This window comes from Syngnathoides biaculeatus, chromosome 7 (genome assembly GCF_019802595.1).
Source record: "Syngnathoides biaculeatus isolate LvHL_M chromosome 7, ASM1980259v1, whole genome shotgun sequence".
NCBI lineage: Eukaryota > Metazoa > Chordata > Actinopteri > Syngnathiformes > Syngnathidae > Syngnathoides > Syngnathoides biaculeatus.
In genome coordinates, this window is record NC_084646.1 from 24,025,000 (window position 1) to 24,050,731 (window position 25,732).

Consider the following 25,732-nt stretch of genomic DNA (forward strand, 5'->3'; position numbering starts at 1 on the left):
ATATACATATACATATATATATATATATACACACACACACACGCACACACACACGCGCACACACACAAACATGCTCACGCACGCATGTATACATGTGCACACACACACACACACACACACACACACACACACACACACACACATGCATACATATATTTTTTTTTCCGTTATCATATTCAGCTAAAAAAAAACATGGTATGTTGTTTTATCCCCCCCTCTTCTTTGGACCCAGCACCTAAGTGCACTTATTCTGCCAAATCCGGCTTCTCAATACCAAAGCCTTTCTCACTTAATCCCGTTTTATATGGCCTCTGAACGAAAACTGAAAGGAGGTGAAAGGAGTTGTGGCTGGGGGTAGTAGAAAGACAGGGAGTGGTAGGATGAGGAGGAGGGAGCAAAAGAATCAGATAAAGTAAAAAAAAAAAAAAGAGAGAGAAACCCCAAAGAAAGTATGTGGGGCCGATGATGCAGAAAGGCTCATCTTCAACATAAATGGAAAGATAATCATCTTATCCTCTCTTCCCACTTTTTATTTTCTTGGTCTTATGAATTCATTTATTCAAAAAACAGAAGAAACTGAGAAATTTGATAAGAAGTGATGGTAAAGCAAAAAAACGGGAAGAGAATCAACAATGCACACAAGGAGGAAGAAAGGAAGCATCTAAATCTTCCACCTAGGTCATAGTCTACCTACCTGATCTTGTTTCCCTTGTCCTGGTTGCAAATGGGAAGAAGATCCAATAGAACTTTATAGAAGTAGCGTAGGGTAAAATCTATACCCATCACTGCAACTGCATAGCCAGGGGACATCTGAGAGCTAGTGAGAGAATATGAAAGACAACCAAAGACATAAACAAGTAAAAACATCTTCATTCCATTAGAATACAATTATTTAGCCTCAAAGTCCATCACATTACCATTCTGGAAACTAGGTTTACACTAACTACATCTTGATAGTCAAAACACGATTCACTAATCCAGATTTATCAAACCATCTGATACTGTCAATGTATGTCCTAGTAAATAGTTTTCTACACAGTTTTAAGTGGCGCTATGCCTATCACACATTTAGGCGCACTGAAATGGAAAAGTAAACAGGCTAACCTAAGCTGCAATTTCATGCCTTTCAAAAGCTGCAGCTACAAAAGCCTGTGTTGAAAGGTTTGTGCGGTTATTGCTACAGCATCTTGGCAAAGGGTGTGGGTACCGGTTGCATTCAAACAAGGCATTTGTGGAAAAACACCATGTCCTGTTTTGTTCATTTATGGTTTCATTTATGGTATCCTACCTACAAGACACCTTTGGATTTTCTTAAACATTCAATTTAGCAAGCAGACAAAAACATGAAATTGTAGCTGCTGTACCTTATAGGGAAGTTGGTACCCAATTTTTAAATGGAGCTTAATCAATCAGGGAAGACATCTGAAATCCTTTCAAGGGCAACTGTTGTTTGTAGTTAATAAAATAAACCATCCACCTTCTTACCTTGAGGTATGGATAGTGTGGCTGATGGTAACAACATAGCCGGCGCCACCCACATCCAAGTAAGGCCCAGTGAAGGTGATGAGGCCCGGGTTAGCAACAGCATGCTGGTACCTGGTCCACAAAACAGCATGTAAGAGAGAGAGTTCACATTTATGGCACAGAATATAGAAGAAATACTAGGATTTAGCACGGGAGCATTTTTTTATAGGAGCTGTAGAACAGCTTTATTAATTTAAATCTGTCTGTAGCAGTGCCCAAGTATATAATAATTAAAAACATCTTGACTCAACAATGACACACACACACACACACACACACACGCACACACACGCCCCTTCACTCCATCCAAAATAAGCCTCACCATTGTCTGCGGGTCGGGTCAAAGGCTTTGTCCATCAATGATCCTGGGTAAATCCGAAGCACCCCACTGGGCGTTGCTATGTAACGCCTCACAATGTAGCAGTTGAGGCTACTCATTTCCATTAGTGTCATCCACTCATCCGTGACGTGACTGGTTGCCATAACCTCGTTCCTGACAGAGGACTGTGGTAGGGCACAGGAGGGATTGTGAGAGTCGAGGCAAGAAGGTGAGCACGAGGGACTTACATTTGAGGAAACAGTAGGAACATAAAATGAGAGCATGAAATTTCAGGTTTGTCAAAAACAGGTCAGCTGTCCATCATATAACCTTTCCTTGAGGGCAACAAAAAAAAAATTGCATCACTTTATTGTTTCAGAGAGTCTAAAAGGGGTGATATGGTCACTTGAGGGGTCCTTCAAGACGTGCCTGGGCAACAGAGCAGGTAGTGCGGTTGAGTTCAAAACCCTTACCCCACCCACCCCCACACTAAGAATGCAAACAGCCTGCCAAAACCACATGGGGGTTTTGTCTACTCCTTGAGGATGCAGAACTTCATTGTATAGTACAGATTTGAACGGTGGAACACTCAACTAAAACCCCCGCTCTTTTGAGACACATCTTCATTAGTTGTTAGTGATTCAGTCATATTTGTATTACAAACAACATTAATGAAGGCATCTTTTCCATGTGTGTTTCCTTTAGACGTGTACCTTGAGGCCCGGGTTGGCGATGAGCCTAGTGTTATCACTCAGGTAGGCCGTGTAGTGCTCCACCATGCGCTTTGTTTCTGGCTGACTGAGGTGCTCATAGGGAGATGAGAAGCTACCAGCTGCCAGCATCACTGTGGGGGATTCTGAGAAAGGCAAAGAAAGGGACAGAGGGACTGAATGTGAGATGAACGGGTTTCAGAGCTGGCATACAAAAAACAACAACATTTGGAGCTTTGAGGAATTAAGCTTCCTCTTACCAACACTTGCAAGCTGTTTAAAATGGAGGCAAGAGCTGGGCTGACCCAATAGGTCTAAACGATGGTACAGGAGCTTGGAGCTGGGAGCGGTGTTGAGGTTTTTGAGGTGTTTCACTGGAATCTCTGGCTGCACGTACACTATGCACAAGATGAACGACGTGTCCTGAACCTACAAGGCAAGAGATTCATATTTAACAGATAGGTGTTTAGGATTGATTGCATATTGAACAGATGCTTAAGACCCTCCTTACATGATTAGGGTTAGGGTTTTTCAGTCATTGTAAAAATAAATTATCACCTCATTAATTTGCAAAGCTGATGAATAATGTTGTAGTATGCATGCCAGACTGAAAATTCATATTTTTTATTATTTAAAAAAGATATTGAAAATGTAGCTCTTCACCCTCGACAGGGTCCTCGAGAGTGCGTGGGAGTTTGCACAACCACTCTACATGCATTTTGTGGCCTTGGAGAAGGCTTTTGACCGTGTCCCTCGGGGAGTTCTGTGGGGGGGTGTCTTTTGAGAGTATGGGGAACCGAACCTCCTGATACAGGCTGTTGGGTCCCTGTACGACCGATGTCAGAGTTTGGTCCACATTGCCGGGAGTAAGTCGGACTCGTTTCCTGTGAAAGTTGGACTCCACAAAGGCTTCCCTTTGTCACCGATTCTGATCATAACTTTTATGGACAGAATCTCTAGGTGCAGCCAAGACATAGAGGCGATCCGGTTGGTGGCCTCAGTTTTGCATCTCTTGCTTTTTCCAGAAGATGTGGTTCCGTTGGCTTCATCAAGCCATGATATCCAACGCTCACTGGAGCGGTTCACAGGGATGAGAATAAGCACCTCCATATCTTAGACCACGGTTCTCAGTCGGAAAAGGGTGGCATCCCCTCTCCAGGTCGGTGATGAGATGCTGCCCCAAGTGGAGGAGTTCAAGTATCTAGACAGATTGGTGCTGCGTGTGCAGTAATGCAGACTTTGTATCCGTTTTAGTAAAGAGAGAGCTAAGATGAAAGGCGAAGCTCTCAATTTACCAGTCGATTTACGTTCCTGCCCTCACTTATAGTCACAAGATCCCCGATACAAGCGGCCGAAATGAGTTTCCTCCACAGGGTGTCCAAGCTCTCCCTTAGAAATAGTGTGAGAAGCTCAGTCATCTGGGAGGGGCTCAGTGTCCACCCGCTGCTCCTCCGCATTGAGAGGAGATCGATGAGGCGGCTAGGGCATTTGGTTCAGATGCCTCTGGACGTCTCCTGAGTGAGGTGTTCTGGGCACGTCGCCACCAGAAAGACATCCCGGGGTCGACCCGGAACACGCTATTTCTCTCAGCTGGTCTGGGAACGCCTCAGTACCCTTCCGGAAGAGCTGGATGAAGTGGCTGGGGAAAAGGAAGACTAGGCATCCCTACTAAAGTTACTGCCCCTGCAACCCAACCCGGAATAGTGGTAGAAGATGGATGGATATTGAAAATGTAATATACGCAATTGTTTCAGAAGGCCTGACTTGCATAGTAATGCACAAAATGTTTGACTGCACTCAGAAGTTGGTAAAAAAAAAAAACAAAACAACTCTCACGTTACCTACCAACTTCCAAGCGTAGCTGACATTGTACGCAAATTTGCTGTTGTCTCGGAGTCGGTTAGTGTGCCAGGACAAAGATGAATTGACTGGAACAGCGATGACCTGGCTGCCCAGTGGGAGGCTACCAGAAATAAACAGCATTTGTAAATAACAGAACTGGTGGAGGGTCATTTTTTTTTCCATTTCAAGTTCCACAGCGATTCTCACTTGAGGATGTTCCTTCGTACAACATGGAATCCAGGAATATTCTCATAGTGGATAATGTCTGTGTGAAGAGGAGGCTCAGTCATCAGGTAAGGCCGCGTCAATGATGGGTGCATCAGGGTATAACCTGGAAAAAGTAAAGCTCCCCATTAAAATATGCTTACGCAACACACACACAGAAAAGACTACAAACTAGACATTTTTATTTCCTGACTAATTGCATGTGAATGATGACATGCTCTCCAAGGTAATTCAGAAATAATTTGTTTTTATTACATCACACAGCATATCAAAGTGCAACCACCATGTAAATACGATCTCTCGAAGCTAGCAGCTGTAATGGGAGAATGAAACACTGATTGGAAGATATTTCACCATTGCTCTTCAAGGAGTGAACGTCAGACAGTAAATCTTTTGGGCAATGGTGCTGCTATAAATTTAAGAAAACACTGAATCCCCTTGCCATTCACACAAAGCATTGGATGGTGTGACAGTCAGTACATGGAAGTGTGGAAGCTGTTTTAAAAGCATGCCGCAAACTGACTTTTCTTTTTCTTTCTTTTTTTTTTTTTTTTTTTTTTTTTAAATCGTGCTTAATAACAGGGATACAAATCTAAACTCAAATCCAATTAAAATATGCCATAAGCAAAGAGAGTTTACAAACAGAGGTTACAAACAATTTAGTATAATCTAGACTGTAATAATTCTGGAACAAAGAAGGCCACGAAGGACAATGCAGCTAAATGTTAAAAGAGGTTTTACAGCATGTGATTTTCGTTAGGTGTAACACACTACAAATATTTATAGTCAATCAGACTTTTTTTTTTTCTTTAGTATCCGGGCCTTATCAGAAAAAATGAGGACAGAGATCTGGCAAAAAAAAAAAAAAATCCACATAAATAGCTCTTTTAAAAACTCTCCTATAGCTATATTCAACTTTTCCCAGTATTGTCATTACTTAAAGCCCGACTGACATTAAATGCATAATTTTTTGTACGTTATTAATTAAAAAAAAAAAAGGCAGCCGGAATGGACCCATCTGTTTTTTTCCTCACCACAAAACATGATTTTGTCGTATATAGCTTTTTGTAACTCCCGCCGTGAAAATCCTCTCGAGGGATTTGCTTTGGAGAAGAAGCAGGAAAGTGACGTTAACAGTATATACTAGTTTTACCTGCTGGAAGGTAGCTCTTTGTTCCTTCGTGTTAGCCAAATTGCCAGCTCGTTGTATTGCTGGATATTGTTCGAACACTCGGGAGGATGGATTTACTATTCATACTTTTCACAAAAACCCGGTTTGTTGTGAAAAATGGATTGCACAGGTGCAAAGGACGTGAGCTCCCTGGGTTCCAAATGACAGGTAGGTGTGTATAGAGCTACTAAAAAAATAATTTTTGGGGACGGACGGGACGGACATAATCCTCTGAGAATGTAACAAAAGATTCGTGTACGTAAGTTAGCCGTTCTAAATGTGTTGATGTGCACGTCGGTGCTACGTCTGCTGATCACGGCGTCGACGCTACGATGAGCCACCCCAGCCAAAGCCGTGATGCTCATCGAGACAGCAAGCCGGGCTGCTTTACGGCGTTCTCATCACTCGCGGCTGAGTGTGCTATTGTCAGCGGCATTGTTCATCACCGACGGCGTCACGCCCGGGCGATGAACGCCGCCGATGGCCGCGTACTCAGCCGGGAGTGACGACAGCACTGTAAAGAGGCACGGCTCAGAGCTGATGAGCCACCCCGGCCGAAGCCGTGATCGGCTCGTCGCAGCCAGGCCGCGGTGGCTCATTGCGCCTGAGCCTCGGCATTGTCGTCGCTCGCGGCTGAGTACGCTACATACTGTCATGGAGTCTGTTGTCAGAAGTGATCTGCATATCATCTAAATATGGCTCGAAACGATCACTTCACTTGATTAGGAGATGTTCTCTTCTTTGAAAAGAGCTTCCTTGTCAGAAGGGGTGTCGGAAAAATCCGAAATCCTCCCATAGCAGGTGCCACTCCATGTTTTCAATGGCAAATTTCCCAGTGTGACGTCTGCTGATGACGTTGCAGGCAATATGGCTACCATTTGGATGTCGAGTGAGACATCCGCAACTTTGCGCATGAATGACACGCTCTCCACTCATATTTTTTTTTCGTATAGACATTGAAGTGAATAATGTTATTTGTATTTTTAATTACAATATCTCTTTTAGAATGTTTATAGGCCTGTCACTGGGGCCTTAAATATCTTCCTTCTAAGAATATATGTGTAGTGTGGAGTATTTTCCAAAAATGTACAGTGATATTTTAATGCAAGCTAATAACTCACGGATAAAGCTATATTTACTGAGCTGTTGCACTAATAAGCTAATTTGGTATTCACATGTAATTTGATGGAATTGTATTTTAAAGAGGAGGGAAGACTGGGGAAAAAACAACAACTGGGGGAGCGATGTTTAAATTCTGCAGCCAAAAAGTGATACAATTATGAATAACAATTAAACGTTCTGAGGACTAATGCAATTTGCAGTACCAATGCAACAGGTTTTGCCTTTGACAGTTCATTCCCACCAAAACATTCTGCAGGAGCTCTAAATATTATGGCATTAAGAATAATTTATTTAAATGTAAGTGTTAGAAGACTTTGTTAGGAAGGACCTTTGTTGTCGATGAGGAATGTGTATGAAGCCAGAGAGTCTTGATAATACGTGACATCCTCCAAAATGTAGGCAAGGTTTACATCCACTCCGACCACACCAAGGAGCAGGTTCCCGAAATAACAGGGCCGACTCACAGTCATAATAAAACCTAGAGAAAGCGAACGCACATTACATGCAGCATTTCAAATCTGCCACAAATCTTATCTTGTGGTTAAGTTTATCTGCAACCACTGTCATTCTAAACAAAAAACACACAGTAAAATTGGGAAGCCTGTTCTCACCAGACTTAACCAGGGTTACTTGTAAAATGGAATGTACAAAAAAGTCAAGTCAAAGTACATGCATTTTGCATTATTGTGAAGCATTTCCCACCACACTTGTGCTAGGTGCAATATTGAACTCACTAAATTATAAACTAAAAACTATAGAATTCTACTGTTTTGTTTTTTTTTAAGGACTGTTGCAGGTCGTCAACACGTTTCTTTATGTGAATCATAAGCCTAAAATACAACAACCACATTCAAATGCATCATTATAGTGACTTTAAATGCACTTTTATGCTATAGTTGTCAATACAAAGCATAATTTTTGTTGTTGCATGAATTGAACTACTCCAACGTAAGGATAAACAGTAATATTAATAACCATGTGCTGATGTAAATTCAATGTTTTAAAATGAAGACAATGGGATAGATAGATAGATGGAATTATTTAACTGAAACAAACCACAAAATGTTGTTGTAATCTTCATGCAAATAAAAAAAAATTCCTTTTTTAGTAGTCTTTATTTAACTTGAGTTTTAACAAAATAATACCAAGGTTTTTGAGATGTTTGTAGCGTAAATGTTGTGAACTTTTTTGGCTATCAAAGTACAATTTAAAGTGTTAGCAATAAGGGTAATATATTCTGTCATATTGTCAGGCTTCAGAGTTCATTCAGGTCTTGAGTACGCACCGTCTCCCATTGGGTCAACATAAGGCAGACTGAACCGGACGAGGTCGATCATACGGTTGGGCAAGTTGATGTAGAAGCGGCCCACTGAGGTCTCCAGGTTGCTAAGCTGGTTGAGGACCATCATGCTGCCCTTCACAACAGGCATCATGGGAGCTGCGGCTGATCCAGATGAGGAAGCCACAGGAAAGCGGTCAACGCCATACTTCACTGAATTCTGCTCTGCGAGGTCTCGTAGGAAGGCCAGCTCCTTCAGACCTGTTATTCCCTCTGGAATGAGAGGGCAAGACATGGCAGTGGCAGCATGCTATGATGTTATACCTAAATTAATGTATATAAATGCAGATCTGGAAATACCAGTGCCGTAAAAAAGTACTGGCCCTTTTTTCCCCCACTTAAATGTTTCAGATCATCAAACAAATGCAGATGGACAAATATAACCTTACATGGTAACTTGAATTACAGCTTTTAATGGGTGATTTTAATTGGACCTGTGTGAAAAAGTAATTACTAGCCACCTCTTGTCAAATCATGAATTACTTGTGGCTACCCACAATTTTTGGTTAATTTTCACTGATTAGAACAAATCTTGAGTACCTTAAATCACTTAAAAAGTTTCTGTCCCAAAAAAATTAAGTCAAACAAAATATCTCAAAAAAAAAAAAAAAAAAAAAAAAAGCTATAACAAAATGACACGAACCAAAGAAGTTCCATAACAGTTGAGAAATAAATATGAGTCTGGAAAGGGTTAAAAAAAAATGCCATTTCTAAAGCTTTAGTATTCCAGCAAACCATAGGAAGTGCCATTATTCTGACATGGAAAAAACATGGAATAGTGTTTTTTAGGAATGGGCAGCCTACAAATGTTACCCCAAGAAAACAGCAATGACTCATCAACGAGGCCACAAAGGAACTTAAGACAACTTGTAAAACATTCAAGCCTTCCTTGCCTCATTAAGGTTAGTGTTCATGACACCACAATAAGGAAGAGACTGGGTAAAAATGGTAACAATGGCAGAGGTCCAAAGTGAAAATCACTGCTGAACAAAAGAAAATTAAGAAGGCTTGTCTTACTTTTGAAAAACAACATCTGAATGATTCCCAAGACTTTTATAAGATCATATCAATCAATTATATTTACCGATGAGATTAAAGTTGAATTTTTTGAAAGGTGATTGTCTTGTTCCATCTGACGTAAATGTAGCACAGCATTTCAAGAAAAGAACAGTCAAACATGTGATGGTTGTTTAACTATGTCACGGTCAGGGCTAGTGAAGGGCGAGGAAGGCACGGCAAGGCGTGGAGGACCCAAATGCAGGCAGCCAAGGCAGGAATAGAGGAATCTGAAAAATCTTTAATTCTAAAAACTATAACGTCAAAAATAATCAAAGCAAAAGTATTACTTAACTAGGAACAAAAACTGAGAACATGACAAACTATTTCAGGTCCTGGATAGGTCGCCGTGATTGATTGAACCAAGAATTCTGCTGTTTAATGGCAAATCTTGAGGGAGATTGTTCAGACATCAGTTTGTGACCTCAAGATGAGGCACACAGGATAACAATCCAAAACACACCAACAAGTCAACTTCTGACTGGCCTAAGAAAACAAATTACATTTTGGAGTGCCCTCACCGAGAGTACGCTTGAAGACTTGAATTTGATCGAAATTAACTAATATGACCTCATTAAGGCCGTTCATGTTTGAAAACCCTCAATTTTTTTTGCTGAACTCAAACAATTCAGCAAGGAAGAATTGGCCAAAATATCTCCACAGAAATGTGAATCCATTCCCTGTGATAGAAAAAGTTTGATTTCAGTTGTTGCTGCTGAGGATGCCCCAACTATTAGAGGACCATTACGTTTTAATACAGGGCCAATGTAGCTTTCATATTTCATATCTATTTTTAATAAGAAATGAAATCGTTTAAAAACAGCCCTTTAAGTTCATTCGGGTTATATTTGTCTGACATTTACATTTGTCTGATAATCTTTGACATTAAAGTGGCAAAACTATTGAAAAACATGAGAAATTGAGAAGGGAGCCAATACTTTTTTACGACACCGTACTGTATGAGTTGGCTGTCACTGAAAATAAGTAGCGTTAAAGAGTACAAAACTGACATGTATGTGTTAATGTCCAGTAGAGTTGAGCATTATTTCACGCCTTGAATAGTCATTTAAAGGCAAAACCTGAATCTTGAAACAGTTGGACAGGGCACAGAATGTCTGCTACAATCCCATCACTGTCTGGATTACCAAAGAATCCCTAATTAATGTCAAGGCTCATCTGTGACATGCTAACATGAGGCAAAGTCATCACGGGTGGCAATGTCAAATGAACACAAAGCGGACACTTGCTGACAGCACAGCTTCCCTTCAATGAACACAGAAGGCAAAAATTGGGCTCAACATTAGAAAATAGCAGATTACCTTCTCTACTTTAGCACCTGATGTTTTTAGCCAGCTCACCGAACATATTGAATTGAGACCCTCAGAACTAATGAGCAGGACATGCAACTCGGGAGATGATAGATATTTCCTTCCTTTTCATCATGGAGCTCTTTAAATTGGCCAGGTCCTCTGTCAGTCACACACATGCACAATGAGCTATTCATCCTTTGAAGTCCCATTCGCGCCCCTCTTAGATGTACCTGATTTACATTCCCCGGGTGCAAAAATTATTTGTTTGCTAATGCATGCAGTGTATGTGTGTGTTGCAGAGAGGGGAGGCACTTACAAGGGGCACGTGGACAGACAAGGACAATAAAATAGGGGAAAGAATCATGCACAAACAAAATAGAGGCCTTTGAGGTTTTGAGCACTTCTCTTTCCTCCAGTCTTCTCTTTACAGTACACGCAAGAAGCACATATAAAATAGCCTGTTAATACTGCTACGTCTACATCATGAAGAAGAAAGATGTACAGGTGCAACTCAGGACAGTTTATCAAACAACCATGTTGTTATGTTTCAATTATTCTACTTGAAGAATACATGCATCCATCCATTATCCAACCCGCTTATCCTAACAAAGGTCACAAGAGAGCCGGAGCCCATTCCAGCTACCTTCGGGCGAAAGGCGGACTATACCCTGAACTGGTCGCCAGCCACTTGCAGGGCAGATATCGACACCATCACTGAGGGGGAATCGAGCCCAGGCAGCCTGGACCATCGTCAGGCGTGTGTACCACTACACCATCAGTGACTCTACTAGAAGAATACATTAGTCTTAATTTATCCTAGTAAATACCTGCCACATTGTGTTTTAGCAAACCTGCAACAGCACTGTGGCAACAACATGAAAGAATTTATCAGTTGATCCCTGCCTATTCACAGTGGGGCACCCGTAAACTCACCTATTCTCAGTTTTTCTTTTTTGTTTATCCCTAAGATGGAGGAGAGGCCTACTAGGTGACATCAGGAGCTCTGATTCCAGCCCCACCTGGCCGTTGATGCAGTAGTAGCGTCACCCCTTTTGTTTTGTATGTGTTTGGCTGCTTGTCCCATTCATTCAAGAGATGGTTGGATGTCCATCAGCTAAGCTTTCTCATAAACCGAATTTTGGCTTGAAACAGGAAAAGGTATAGTTCATGCATTAAACTAGCATAATAATGCCTGAAAGCTTAAAGTTCAGCTAGAGAGTGAAGCAATTAAGGGAATACACTACAAGCCGATTGCGATTTCCCTTTTGTATTGAAAACAATAATACTTATTAAACCCATATTTTTTTTCCAAAGCTTAGGAATTTACCATTCATGAGTGCATACGTGAGGATCATGACGGAGTTGTTGAAGTGTCTGTTCTCTTCTTTGACCACACTGAGGGTTGCTTTCTTTTCCTGCTCTGATGACTCTCGAGATGTAATCCCAGAGGACAGGTAGATGATAACAATGTCTGTGCCTTGTGGAGGACAAGAACACAAAAGTCATATAAAGAAGCCAGTTTGTTACGTGAAAAATCCCTTGGTGTTTACATCATCATATGCATTAATTATCTTACTGGTGCTCTGCTTGCTGAGGGTGCTGGTGTTTCTAAGAAGCTGAAAAGCCCTTTGGAACCCTGCTGCATGTTGTGTTGTCCCATCAGAGGATTTGATGTTTGAGATGAAGGTGCTCATCTTCCTCTTTGTCTCACTGGTGGCTGGAGAAAGAAGACTCTTATAGCACTGGTCCAGAGAGCAGGAGCGGACCATTTCTGCCACTGACAGAACGGCAATCTAGACAGGAATGATAACGGTATCATTAAAGGAGTATTTTGCACTTTTAAAACTGCTAGCAATACTTGAACGTACTCTCATTTCAGTCAGCATTGAGTCTCTGGCCCAAAAAATGCCCCCAGCTCACCAACTTGGACAACAAAGATGAACCAGCAAAAGACCGGTTCATCGCACTCACCAGCTTGCCTAAGAGTGCTCAATTGTCAACGAGCATTGACAGCTCACTGGAATTGTGCTGGAGAAAGGGACTGCTCCATCCCGCTTGCCTGTGACCACCTCGTAATGCGACTCGAGTCCGGCAGTGAGCACACAACATTACACGAAATGTTACCAGTTTGATGTTGTATTTTTTGGGGAATGTACAGTCAATTGTAAATATATGAGAGGTGATCGATTCACTTGACGACTCGGTGAAAATGGTGACGTGATGTATGCAATGGTGTGACCTGCTCGCCTGTGACCACCTCAGAATATGACCTGGCTTCAGCAGTGAGCACGCAACATTACACGAAATGTTACCAGATGTATTTTTTGGAATGTATAGTCAATTGCAAATTTATGAAAGGGGAGTGATTCACCCGATGACTCCGTGAAAACGGTGACATGATGTGTGCAATAGTTTTCAACCATTTGGCGGTCCGTGTATATTATATACAAACATTATATATCTCGACCATTGTTTGAAGAAGAGCCGTGTCCAATTCCGTTTTTAGAACTTTTGTTGCTAACTGTACTTAAATAACCTGGCCAAGATACTGTAGTAGTCTACTCTGCAAGAGGCTTTGTATGTCCCCATGAATCTCTGTGTGCCTTGTAAGCGTGTGCATCTGATTGACAGACTTAAGTAATACCTCCTGTTTCTGCACTCTCTGATTGGGTATTCTTGTTCCACTGTGTGCAGTTGTGAAATAATGACAAATAAATTAAAAGCCATTAGATGGGACCAAAGAGTATTTTGGGTATTTTTCAAAACAGAAATTTAAGAATATTTTTCCTTGATTTAACAGATCCCAACTTAATGGACTTGATAGATAGAAAACCGTGTCCAGTTGGAACTCCAAATCACTGCTTTTTTGCACTAGTAAGTTAAGGTTTGACAAACACAAAAATTCTTCAATTTAAAATTTAATTTTAATATATATTTAGAAAAATGTTGACTTAAACTGTTTTTAGCCCAAGGAAAAAAATACCAAATAATTTTATACTGTAACGGTGTTTTTACACTTACAGTATAAAATTGTTTAAAATTGCTTCAATTAAAAGTAAACTCAAAAACTTTGCAACCTTCTAAAGCATTTTAATATTTATTTATAAAAATGTTGAATTGTGCTGTTTTTAGCCTATGAAATACAAAATTTATACTGTAATGGCTTTATTAGGCAAATACATTATAAACTTTAATATTGCTTCAATTTGAAAATGTTATTTAATGGATGTACCCTCCCTCAATTAGTCCATTGAATCAAGGTTCCACTGTACTGTATCTGATTTCATTTTTAACTGCACTTAAAGGAAGGAGAGTGGTAATGGAACAACATCATTATGATGCATAATAATAATAATCAATGATAAGAATAATGATTCATACGTATGGTGCCTTCCAAAAAACCCAAGGGAGCTTTACACATCTAATCAATGTTTTGTTATATGAAAAGATGCAATATTCATACAGTAGTATAGTATATTTGAATAAAGGGTTGCTTTTCGTACCTTGTCATGTTCATCTATTGCGTTCAGGATAACCAACGCTGAGTCTCTGGCAATTTGAAGTTGAGTTTCAGTAACAGATGCGCCGTGATCCACCATCACAACAACTTGTTTAGATTGCGGTCGTACTGCAGAAACATACACGGGTCTGCGGAAAATACACACAAATGCAATGTAAATGTATTGATTCAATACTCATTGATTCAGAAATTCAGGAAAATAATTTCTATTAAAGGAATACTCCACTGAACAATGAAAAGCCTAAATCCGATAGGTCATGTCATCTGTACTGTACCTTGAAAATTTTAGGTTAATCCGATATCATTTAAAAAGTGTTTTGAGAAGATTTTTTTATTTATATTGATTACGAATTTTCATGGGCGCCGCCATTTTGGTGAGTCACATGACTTAAAAAACAGGAAATGACGTATCCCGTGTGTAAACAAAGTAATACAAAATCAGGGACAGCGCTGATTTCTTGGATTTATCCTCATCTGATGAAGAAATAGCAGTATCGGTTGATTGGGAAGACGGAGAAATACGTCCATACAGATTTTAACCTGTGGCTGTAAATAATGGTGAATATTTGGATCAATCTTCGGATGGGACTGACGTGGAGTCTGACGAGCTAACTAATCACAGGCGCAGAATGGTCGAACACAGATCGTGTCGGAACAACTAATTATGGAAACTTTTGACAAGGGTCGCTCAAAGAAAAAAAAATGAAGAGGACCAAAGTTTTCGAAAAGAATGGATAGCCTTTGTGGAGAGGGAGGGTTCTGCTGTGTGTTTAAATTCACAGATGGGGAGTATGCCAAAGCATTCGTACTCGACACTGCCAATCAACATTTTGCGAACTTCGCATGAAGACAAGATAATCAAACGAATAAAAGACATGCCTTTGTCAGCAAGAACTGTTCACCATCGTACCATTATGATGCAAAACAAATTGAATTACATTCACGATAAACAGATGGAAGTCTTAACGCCTGCATGACGTATGAAAGCACAAGAAGTCGCATTAATGGTAAGACATACTTTTGTCATCATTGATTAGCAACATCATAACAATGTTATTTCAAAGAATTTAGAGACTTATTGTACTCTAAAAGTGTTGGTTTTAATGCAGTGATACACCTGTACTTATGTCGTATGGCTCAGGGCGACCACACTTCGCTAGCCAATGGGTCCTGAAATGTTTATTTTTCTTACTGGGCGGAATATGCCACTGAGCCTTCCTCGGATTATTTCTATCCAAATTGTGGCAAAATTTCACAATAAAGGAGTGCATTTTCACGTGTCCGATGGTAGTGGTACTGCATGTGATTAATCTACAAATCGGTCACGATTTCTTTGTTTATGCACAGAATATGTCACTTCTACGCAAGTAGGTCATTTGACTCGCCAAAATGGCGGCGGCCATGAAAATTCGTAATTGCTGACAAAAATCTTCTCAAAACACCAATGAATGATATTGGATTACCCTCAAATTTTCAAGGTACAGTACATACGACATGACCTATCGGATTAAGGCTTTCCAATGTTCAGTGGACTATTCCTGTACGGTAAAATGGGTATTGATTTAGCAGAAAAAAGGGAATTTTTATGGTACCTCTATGGCTTTTTCTTAATAACAACATATTACAAATTAGAACACAAATCTCTAAATAATTCCAATAGCCATATGTTGGCAGAATAATGTAATTTTGAGGCAATTGTATTGATATAAAATACCTGCTGGGTAATCCCTTTATTATTAATAGTCTTTGTTAACTTCACAGTTACATTTTTGTCCTATTTATTATGGGTTTTTATTCAGTGTTTTTCTGGATGAGGTACAAGGAATCCCAAAGGCTTGAGGGTGGGGGAGCATCAGTGTGTGTGGTCTTTTTGGACAATAACACAAGGTGAGGTGGAGTAATGTACTGACAAAAGCTCACTCACACTCAGAGCAAGACAAGGAATATGTGCCAGTTTACTACCTCAAACAAAAACAAAATACATTAAAAATTAATTAATTAAGATTAAAAATTGGCAGAGCGATGTTTTTACCAAGTATGCAAAAACAAAGGTAAAGGACGCAATTGAAAGAGATGTCTTTCAGTGGTAGTCAAATGTGTGAAATTCCACTAGGGCTCAGTATTACCAAGCCACATTCCTGCAAATGCTATGTGTGGTCAAGAAGCATGCTGCCAAAATGCCGCCTCGGGCCCTCACAGCAGCTGGCATAGAGGTGAATGGGTGATGAAGAGGAGCAGGGATGAAGCATATTGCAAGGAGAAGAGTAGGAGAGGGTGAAACCGGATGGGTAAGAGGAGAGAGTGTGAGGAAGAGAGGCAGTGCATGGTGGCACAGAATCAGGAATTTGAGTCATAATAATAGAGGGTGAGGGAGTGGAGGATTGAGCATGACAAGGTGATCGATAGTCGTCAGAGTCGTAGGAATGAGGATGCCTGTCGGTGAGGATGATGAGGAGAGGGGATATCAGGTTGCAGAGGGTGAGGAAGAAATTCAATTTGATTGAGAGAGACGTAAGGAGTGCAGAGTGTGAGCATTAGGTAGGCTAATATGGCTGAACGAGTGTCAAAATGATACTACATACAAAATATTCATGGAGGGAAAAGTTAAGCAAAATTGTGTTTTACCTGCTGCGATGTTCATAACTTCCTTTACAATGGAATTTGTGGGCCGGGAACACAGTGAAGATGCCCTCCTCGGAGCTGAAATACTGCCACTTGATCCCTGGGTTGGATTTCAGGTTGTCTGCCAACACTGCAGAAAGAAAAACAAAGGTGACAAAAACTGAATTTACAGGGCTGATGATTCAAGGCAGTTATTCTGAACTGACTTATTCTCAAAAATGCATTATTGAATAAATAAACTGCAAAATTTAATGCACAATTGATAGTAAGATCTAGGAACATACATCTTTACATACACTTTGTGCTACTGATGAGACGAAAAAGGATAAAACATTTTTTTTTTTTTAAATGTGAATATATATAAATTGAGGAGTAAAGACAAAACCTCTGTGCAAGTTGGTGACAATAGTTGTTGCTGACAATTGGTCACAGACTTGATCTTTTTTTTAAGTACAAGATAGATTTGTAATTAATATTAATTGTTACAGTATTCACTTTAATGTATTTTGAGTTGATCGGTATTTAAGTCAATATTTTACTGGCCTAAAAAAGTGGACACTAATAATGCATACACAAAACATGACATTTAAATAAAGATCACCAATGTGGTGTCCGCAGCCATCAGGTAGCCCCCAAGGACCGCATGAGGAGCCTGTTGTAATAACAGCTACTTTTCTAAAGAAATTAAAAAATAAGAAATACTGCACTTGTCAGTGAACAAATCCAATAAGAGCCAATAAAAGAGCTCTATAATAGATTCTGCCTTTGTGAAGAACACTGGATTACAAAAAAAAATTCTCAGTCTGGTTTTTGGAACTGACAATTTTGGATCACTGAAATTGTTACAAAATTTGCTCACTGGAAATGGACAATTACACAATGCCAAACATGAGTACCTGTAAATTAAATACATGCAGATGTAGACTTTACACTGATTTGATCACCCTGATCGGATCGGCTGATAATTGGCATTTTTTTTTTTTTGCTTATCGGCAGATCGGTTTTGATGTCATAATTCGATGATTCGTTAAATGATTGGCTCCAAGAAAGACATTTACACTGTTGCCGTCGTGCACAGTATATCTGAATCCATTTTATATAGTATTTTTTTCAAGCCAAGACACATACTTTATTATTGAAAAATCTCACAAACAAAAATGTCACAAAAGGTAGATACATTATTTTGTGTATCTACAAACTGCTCTAATAGAAGACCATTAATTTGTTCAGTCTGTCAGGCAAGAGCATTTCACGGAAACGATCGTTTCGTTACGGTGTCGTTACCCAGCCTGAGAAAACACGGAACCAAAAGTCTGTTTCCCAGATCTCTGGGCTTACTTTTAATAAAATTCGCCCATGTGTGGAATGTAAAACAAGTTCTGTATAAAACGAACCTACATGAACCTCTTTATTTTTAATGATTAAAACGCCCAGCTTTGTCAGTGTGGTTTACAAACAGCACCGGTTTCCGCTTCTGTGCTACGCATGGTTTGTTTTTTAAACTCGCTGATGGGTCCCAAAAATCCTGATTGTGTAAAGCCAGTGAACATGTAAAAAAAAACATGTGGCCATTGTTGAAAAAGTTGACCTGACTGAGCAAAATCAGTGATATTTGGATTCAGCACATCAAAATTGCCCAAATCAGCCAAACATTCTTAGACAATAAATTTGCTCTTCACCAAGGTAACACTCAGTTTGACTAACCCTGTCAGAGAACGTATTGTAATTGTATTTTGCAATACGAAAGAAATGTATCACTATCTGCTAGCTAGAGCGTGTAGCATAGTACAGTATTTTACAAAGAAGTAAAATAGTAGAAAGCAGGATGGGGTGCAGTTTTACACCAGTATAAACTGGAACTACCGTACTATAAAAAATAATACTACACAAATATACTGAAAAATTTTCAGTACATCTTCCAAATGTACTAAGCTAAATGTATATTGTAATCACTTTATGAATTCAAATTCAGACAATGACCTCTTATAAATTCCTAACACAGAACAACAATTATTTATTGATTGACTTATTTATTTACAAGCAACAATCACCGCAAGCTGAGAACAAAAGCAGTCCAGCTATTAGTAGCTAGTAGTTTATCTACAGCACTTACTGTAGATTTGAAAAGGATACTTCACACACAACACCCATCAACGTCATCATTATTTTGTCATTGTTATTGTTTTTTTTTCCCCACAGTTTTAAACGTTTTATTCCTGTATTCAAATCCTTTTAATTATGTAAAACACATTGAGTTACCTTGTGTTACCTTGCACTATATAAATGAGTTTCCTTTGCTTTGCTTTGGTTACTAGACAAGTGGGGACATCTAAGCTATTTTTAACTGCTGCTATGAACACACAAGCGTAACTTAAGTGTTGACATACAGTACAATCCACATACCAAAACAATGAATGAGGATTGAGAATAAGATGGTAGAGGGAATATACAGTGCATGCAAGTGAAAAAACAGTTTTAATCGTAGTCTTCTTTTAATGTGCTACAATTGTATCTGTATTAATGTGTTTTTTCGACTTTTTTTTTTATGGTATCTTCATTCATGGTTCGCATTATCTTCATCAATCCTGCCATCCCCCTATAGAAGATTGCTTATACTGGTCTGAGACAACTAGGCAAGAGGCGTTAGGGTAAATTGAATGTCGCGTGGGAGATTTATAATAAAAACCCAACCCTGCTAATGGTGGTGGTCTCTGAATGATTACATGGGAGAAGAGCAGTCTTGTATGTCTGGGAAAAATATGGAGCAATGCAGGAGAGGAGAAACGTGCGACAAAATGTGACAAAAATGGGAACAAGGGGGTTTACCACCAAAACAGACTCTGTGGTTGCAGAGCTCAAAGCTTTACAATGGTACTAAGTTCCTAACCCCATCATTAAAATTATTTTAACTACAGTGGAATCTTCAGGGGAGGCCCCATAGCTCAGTGGTTAGAGCACTAGTTTGGTAAACCTGGGGTTGTGGGTTGTATCCCACTGGGGTCTCCACTCCCTGAGAAGGGTTGCGTCAGGAAGGGCATCCGGCGTAAAAATTGTGCCAAACATATATGTGTGTTCATCTGAGATGACACGCTGTGGCGACCCCAAAAGGGACAAGCCGAAAGAAACACAGTGGAATCTTAAAACAGGACATACAATTTGCAAAACAACACTTTCAAGGGAAGTTTCAAACGTCAAACAGAAATCACTGAATCACTGTCATAGATATGTGAGGCCACCAACTTCAATTTAACAACCACCTTATGAAGAGGTGTCAAACATACAGCCCAAGGACCAAAATCGGTCCGCTAAGGGATACATTTCAGCCCATAGGATGAAGTTGAAGATAAAAAAAATTATATTCATACTAATTCTTGAATTATTATGCACCAGTAAAAATGGAATTATAATAATTCCTACATTTTGACTTGATTCATTATTTAAGTGCTATAGAGTTTGTCCATGTGACGTCACCATTTTCAAGGCACCATATTTCCGGTCAGTCAAAAAAAGCTGCTCGACAGTGTGGGGGATATTGAACCGGAGCAGAATATTCATAATGCCCGAGACTTGTTGTGCTGTGGGTTGTTACAACAGATGAGACAGATATTCAAAGAGATCATTCAATGGAATATCAGCAGAAAAAAACGATAAAAGATCGATGGATTTCGGCAATTAAATGTAACGGTAAATACACATGACTGTGTAGCGATCACTTCACTTCAGGTAGGAATTATTCTTCTCAATCTCCAATTCCCAATAACTATTTATAATGCCAAGTTGGCTCAACTGAGAACAAAACGCTAAAAAAAAAAAAAAAAAACAAAAACAGGGAGTCGTCTCCAACATACACGAATCATGTTGCAGCCACACGTTAATCTTCGGTAAACCTCTCCCCAACAGACTTTTTTTTCCCCCAATATGCATTGTTCTCAAATGAGTCCAATGTGTATTTAAATAAAGAAAATAAACCGTCGGTCACACAGAGGTTTACCGAAGTTCAATGTGTGGCGGCAACACGCTTCCGAGAATGGGGGCTGAAGCCTATCCCAGCGGTTTATTTTCTTTTTTTTAAAACGCATTGGACTCATTTGAGAACAAAGCATATATTTAAAAAAAAAAAAAAAAAGTCTATCATGGAGAAGTTTACCAAAAGTTTAACGTGTGGGCCCAACACGCTTCGTTTACGGAGGAGCCGACTCACTGTCTTTTTTTTTTATTTTTTTAAACACATTGGACTCATTTGAGAACTATGCATATTTAAAAAAACAAGTCTATCATAGAGAAGTTTACCAAAGTTTAATGTGTGGCCGCAACGCGCTTTGTGTATGGTAGAGCTGACTCGGTGTCTCCCCCCCCCCCTCAATCATAGTCAATGAATGAGAGTTTGTGTAATACCAGGGGTCATATATTTAAATATTGGTATTTGTATTGACAAAAATCTGAGTGGCACCATCACTATGTGGGATTTATTCTTGATTGAGAACAGATCCAGCAACTGAGTATTTGTATGTGTTCTGACTTTTATACGCTTTCAAACTTTTCTGTGTAAAACTCAACAATTTACTCCCCAGATACATGCGTACATCCAGTTGTCAAAGTCAAGCAGAAGCTGGTTAATAGCCCAATTACTTATCGGCGAAAACATCGACTTCGGCATTAAATATGCATCCTTTATGTCAAGTGTCTCATTTTTCTACGTATCGTCGTTTATTATCACCTTCTAAATGTTTAACGATATTGGACAAAACTCTGGGCGTCGTGCTATATGACATATTTTTGCGTAGTCTCCAACCGACTTATCATTGAAGAATGGTTTGTTTGACCGGCACTTCTGGCCAGTGACGTGATTTGATGACTTGGGTGCACAAGCTCCATACCCTAGTTTTCTGTTCCAAACACCTGTGATTTCCAGTCTGGTGCTTTAAAATACAATGATAGTGATCAATGATTGTGCACAATGTAGATTAACTATAGTAAAATATTCAAGAAATTTTAGGTTTGTAAAAAGATGAAAAAAATATCTCATTAAATATAAAGATTTTCCTCATGTATTAAAAAAGTGGAAAAACTTATTATTTTAAGAATGGTAAAATTTGGCGGCACGGTGGTTCAGCAGGTAAAGCGTTGGCCTCACAGTTCTGAGGACCTGGGTCCAATCCTGGCCCCACCTGTGTGGAGTTTGCATGTTCTCCCCGCGCCTGCGTGGGTTTTCTCCGAGTACTCTGGTTTCCTCCCACATACCAAAAACATGCAACATGAATTGGACACTCTAAATTGCCCCTGGGTGTGATTGTGAGTGTGGCTCTTTGTCTCTATGTACCCTGTGATTGACTGGCAACCAGTTCAGGGTGTACCCTGCCTCGTGCCCGTTGATAGCTGGGATAGGCTCCAGCACTCCCCACAACCCTTGTGAGCATAAGCGGCAAAGACAATGGATGGATGGATGGTAAAATTTTTGTAGTCTGGCCCTTTTAACATCAAATTAGACGGATTATAATAAATATATTACTAATACTAAGACTGATTGGACTAGCAGTATGTGAGGGTGTGCCCCAACAATGGGACATGGGAGAAAATACTAAGTTCGCGGATCAAGAATTTAATTACTTAATTGCCAGAGGGACAAAAAACTGTTTGAATGTCTGCTAGTTTTGACTTGCATTGATCGGTAGTGTTTACCTGATGGAAGGAGGGCCGTAAGACATGATCAACACTAAAATTTTATTTTATTTTTTTTAAACAGCAGCTTTGAGTAACATTTTGAAATGTTTTCCTGGATGAGGAGCCAAAGGAGAGTTTTTGTTCGTTCACAGGTAAAAGGGGCCTTATGTAGAATACATAGGTAAAAATTATGTCTTAAAAATGGCACAACAACCTGCATGTCTGGCAATACTGTTATCCATTTCATAATCAGACTTTTTGTAAAAATGATAATCACCAGCTTCCGCATTTAATCTGTGAATTCACATTTCAGTGAGGACACAGACAATGGACAGAGAGACATTAACAACAGTTGGCACAAATCATTAGCATCTGCATCTGGTCATAGGCAAAGAATGTGTGTTTGATGTCTGGCTGTTTAAAAAAAAAAAAGTGTATCCAAGTGTGTAGAACAGGAGAAGAAATTGGAACCTATTCAAACATCCTCTCTGACACACAAAGCTGATTTTTTTTTTTAATTCAGAAAATTTGCACATATCCTTAAATGAAAGAAAAGTCATCTTGTTAAGAACCACCTCTGCAAAGGCCAGTGCAAGAAAACAAGTCAGAAGCATGTGCAACAAACACACCTGAGTTGAGGTCTCTTCCGGGGTTGAAAGCTCGGCTGTTCACTGTTGGCGAGAGTCTGTCACAGCAGATGGTCTTGGATACATTGGTGTTGAAATTTCCATCAAATCTAAAAGAGGGACAAACAGGCACAACATTTAAGGCTTTATGGAAGCCGTCCAAAGTGGAGGTGCAACTCTGGCTTCTCTCTCAGCACAAACAGGTTTACTGCTGTATGTAGACTTGCATCGAATAAAACTCAACTCACAGATATTGCATGCACCCCCGACTGGGTGCTAATGTGCACGTGTTGGGGTTTCAACATTGCTATTGGCTTCAATCATAAGAATTGTGAATTAAATTAAATTAAAGAAAACATCTGGTGAAAAGTTATACCCTGGGTTTTTTCCATTTAAACTACATTCATCTGTTACCCAGACCTCTTATTAAAGTCGGATTTATGACTTGTCGGGAATAACATTTTCCAAATTTCCCAAAATGTGTTTTCCCCAACAAAGCGATGTTTCTAGAACACATCGTCAGAAGGTGTATATATATATATATATATATATATATATATATATATATATATATGAAAGAATTGAAACCTAATTCTCCATATTGACAATGTTTTTTTTTAATAACTGCCTGTTGATAGTGCACTAGTAATGCAATGTGATAGATTCTATTTGGAAATTGATTATCCAATAAAGGATTACGATAATAATGTAATGATATATCGTAATTTCTCATGTACAATACACTCGCATATAACAAGCAGCCTCCAAATTGACTCCAAAACTCAGGAAATAACTTTTTCCAATTTATTACGCGCACCTAGGTTTTCAAATCAATTTATATATTGATGTGCAATAAATATATGTATTGTCTGATCGACTAACAGACTTAAAATCAGCATTTTAACAACTAGACAACAGTACTAGGCACGCTAGGACATCCTCTGTTTGCAAGCCGAAATGATCACATTAACCGACATCGGCTCACTGTCAGGGGATGTCTGATCCCATCACTATTAGAGCCAGCACGCATGGGGTCTGGCTGGGAATAACCTGAAAAGGTACAGTGGGGAAAGTAAGTATTTGAACACCCTGCAATATTGCAAGTTCTCCCACTTAGAAATCATGGAGGGGTCTGAAATTTTCATCGTCGGTGCATGTCCACTGTGAGAGAGATAATCTAAAAACATAAATCCAGAAATCAAAATGTATGATGTTTTAATGATTTATTTGTGTGAAACAGCTGCAAATAAGTATTTGAGCACCTGAGAAAACCAATGTTAATATTTGGTACAGTACCCTTTGTTTGCAATTTCAGAGGTCAAACTTTTCCTGTAGTAGTTCACCAGGTTTGCACACACTGCAGGAGGGATTTTGGCCCACTCCTCCACACAGATCTCTAGATCGGACAGGTTTAAGTGCTGTAGTTGAGAAACACGGATTTTCAGCTCCCTCCAAAGATTTTCTATTGGGTTTAGGTTTGGAGACTGGCTAGGACACACAAGAACCTTGATATGCTTCTTACAGAGCCACTCCTTAGTTTTCCTGGCTGTGTCCATCGGGTCAATGTCATGTTGAAAGACACAGCTACGACCCATCTTCAATGGTCTGACTGAGGGAAAGTGGCTGTTCCCCAAATTCTCACATCTCTTACATGGGCCTGGTCATCCTCTCCTTAACACAGTGCAGTCGTCCTGTCCCATGTGCAGAAAAACACCTCCAAAGTATGATGCTACCACTCCCATGATTCACAGTAGGGATAGTGTTCTTGGGATGCAACTCATCATTCATCTTCCTCCAAACATGGTTAGTGGAAAAAAAAAAAGTTCCATTTTGGTCTCATTTGACCACAAAACTTTCTCCCATGACTCCTCTGTATCATCCAAATGGTCATTGGCAAACTTAAGATGAGCCTCGATGTGCTGGTTTAAGCAGGGAAACCTTCCGTGACATGCATGATTTCAAACTATAATGTCTTAGTGTATTAACAACAGTCACCTTGGAAACTGTGATCCGAGTCCTTTTCAGGTCATTGACCAAGTCCTGTCGTGTAGTCCTGGGCTGATTCCTCACCTTTCTAAGGATCATTGAGACTCAACGATTAGGTATTGGTTTGGACATGTTCAGAGGCGTGTGAGTGAGTATATTGGTAGAAGGGTGCTGAGGATGGAGCTCCCAGGCAAAAGAGCGAGAGGAAGACCAAAGAGAAGGTTGATGGATGTGGTGAGGGAAGACACGAGGGCAGTTGGGGTTAGAGAGGAAGATGCAGGAGATGGGCTAAGATGGAAAAAGATGAAACGCTGTGGCGACCCCTGCTGGGACAAGCCGAAAGGAAAAGAAGAAGAACGTTGAGACCCCACAAGGTGATATCTGGCATGGGTTGCACGATTGAGATTGAGCGTCATGTTTAGCTTCTTCCATTTTCTAATGATTGTTCCAACAGTGGACTTTTTTTTCACCAAGCTGCTTGGCAATTTCTCTGTCGCCCTTTCCAGTCGTGTGGAGTTGTACAATTTTGTCTCTGGTGTCTTTGGAGAGCTCTTTGGTCTTGACCACGTTCCAAGTTTGAGTCTTACTGATTGTATGGGGGGGACAGGTGTCTTTCTGCAGCGAACAACCTCACACAGGTGCATCTGATTCAGGAAAATACATGGAGCGGAGGTGGACTTTTAAAGGCAGACTAACAGG

At 39.8% G+C, this 25,732-nt stretch overlaps 1 protein-coding gene across 1 annotated transcript in view; it reads right to left on the reverse strand.

The window, feature by feature from the left end:
• Positions 1–25,732, reverse strand: part of cachd1 (cache domain containing 1) — a 107,734-nt gene that overhangs the window by 16,915 nt on the left and 65,087 nt on the right. Inside the window, exons 4-17 of the mRNA XM_061824489.1 lie at positions 23,051–23,157; positions 16,764–16,890; positions 14,122–14,266; positions 12,195–12,411; positions 11,946–12,095; positions 8,199–8,465; positions 7,242–7,391; positions 4,603–4,726; positions 4,399–4,516; positions 2,814–2,982; positions 2,557–2,699; positions 1,847–2,028; positions 1,486–1,596; positions 695–817 (exon numbers count right to left, since the gene is read on the reverse strand). Coding sequence (XP_061680473.1) covers positions 695–817; positions 1,486–1,596; positions 1,847–2,028; positions 2,557–2,699; positions 2,814–2,982; positions 4,399–4,516; positions 4,603–4,726; positions 7,242–7,391; positions 8,199–8,465; positions 11,946–12,095; positions 12,195–12,411; positions 14,122–14,266; positions 16,764–16,890; positions 23,051–23,157 — 2,133 coding nt within the window. The remainder of the gene's footprint in view (positions 1–694; positions 818–1,485; positions 1,597–1,846; positions 2,029–2,556; positions 2,700–2,813; positions 2,983–4,398; positions 4,517–4,602; positions 4,727–7,241; positions 7,392–8,198; positions 8,466–11,945; positions 12,096–12,194; positions 12,412–14,121; positions 14,267–16,763; positions 16,891–23,050; positions 23,158–25,732) is intronic.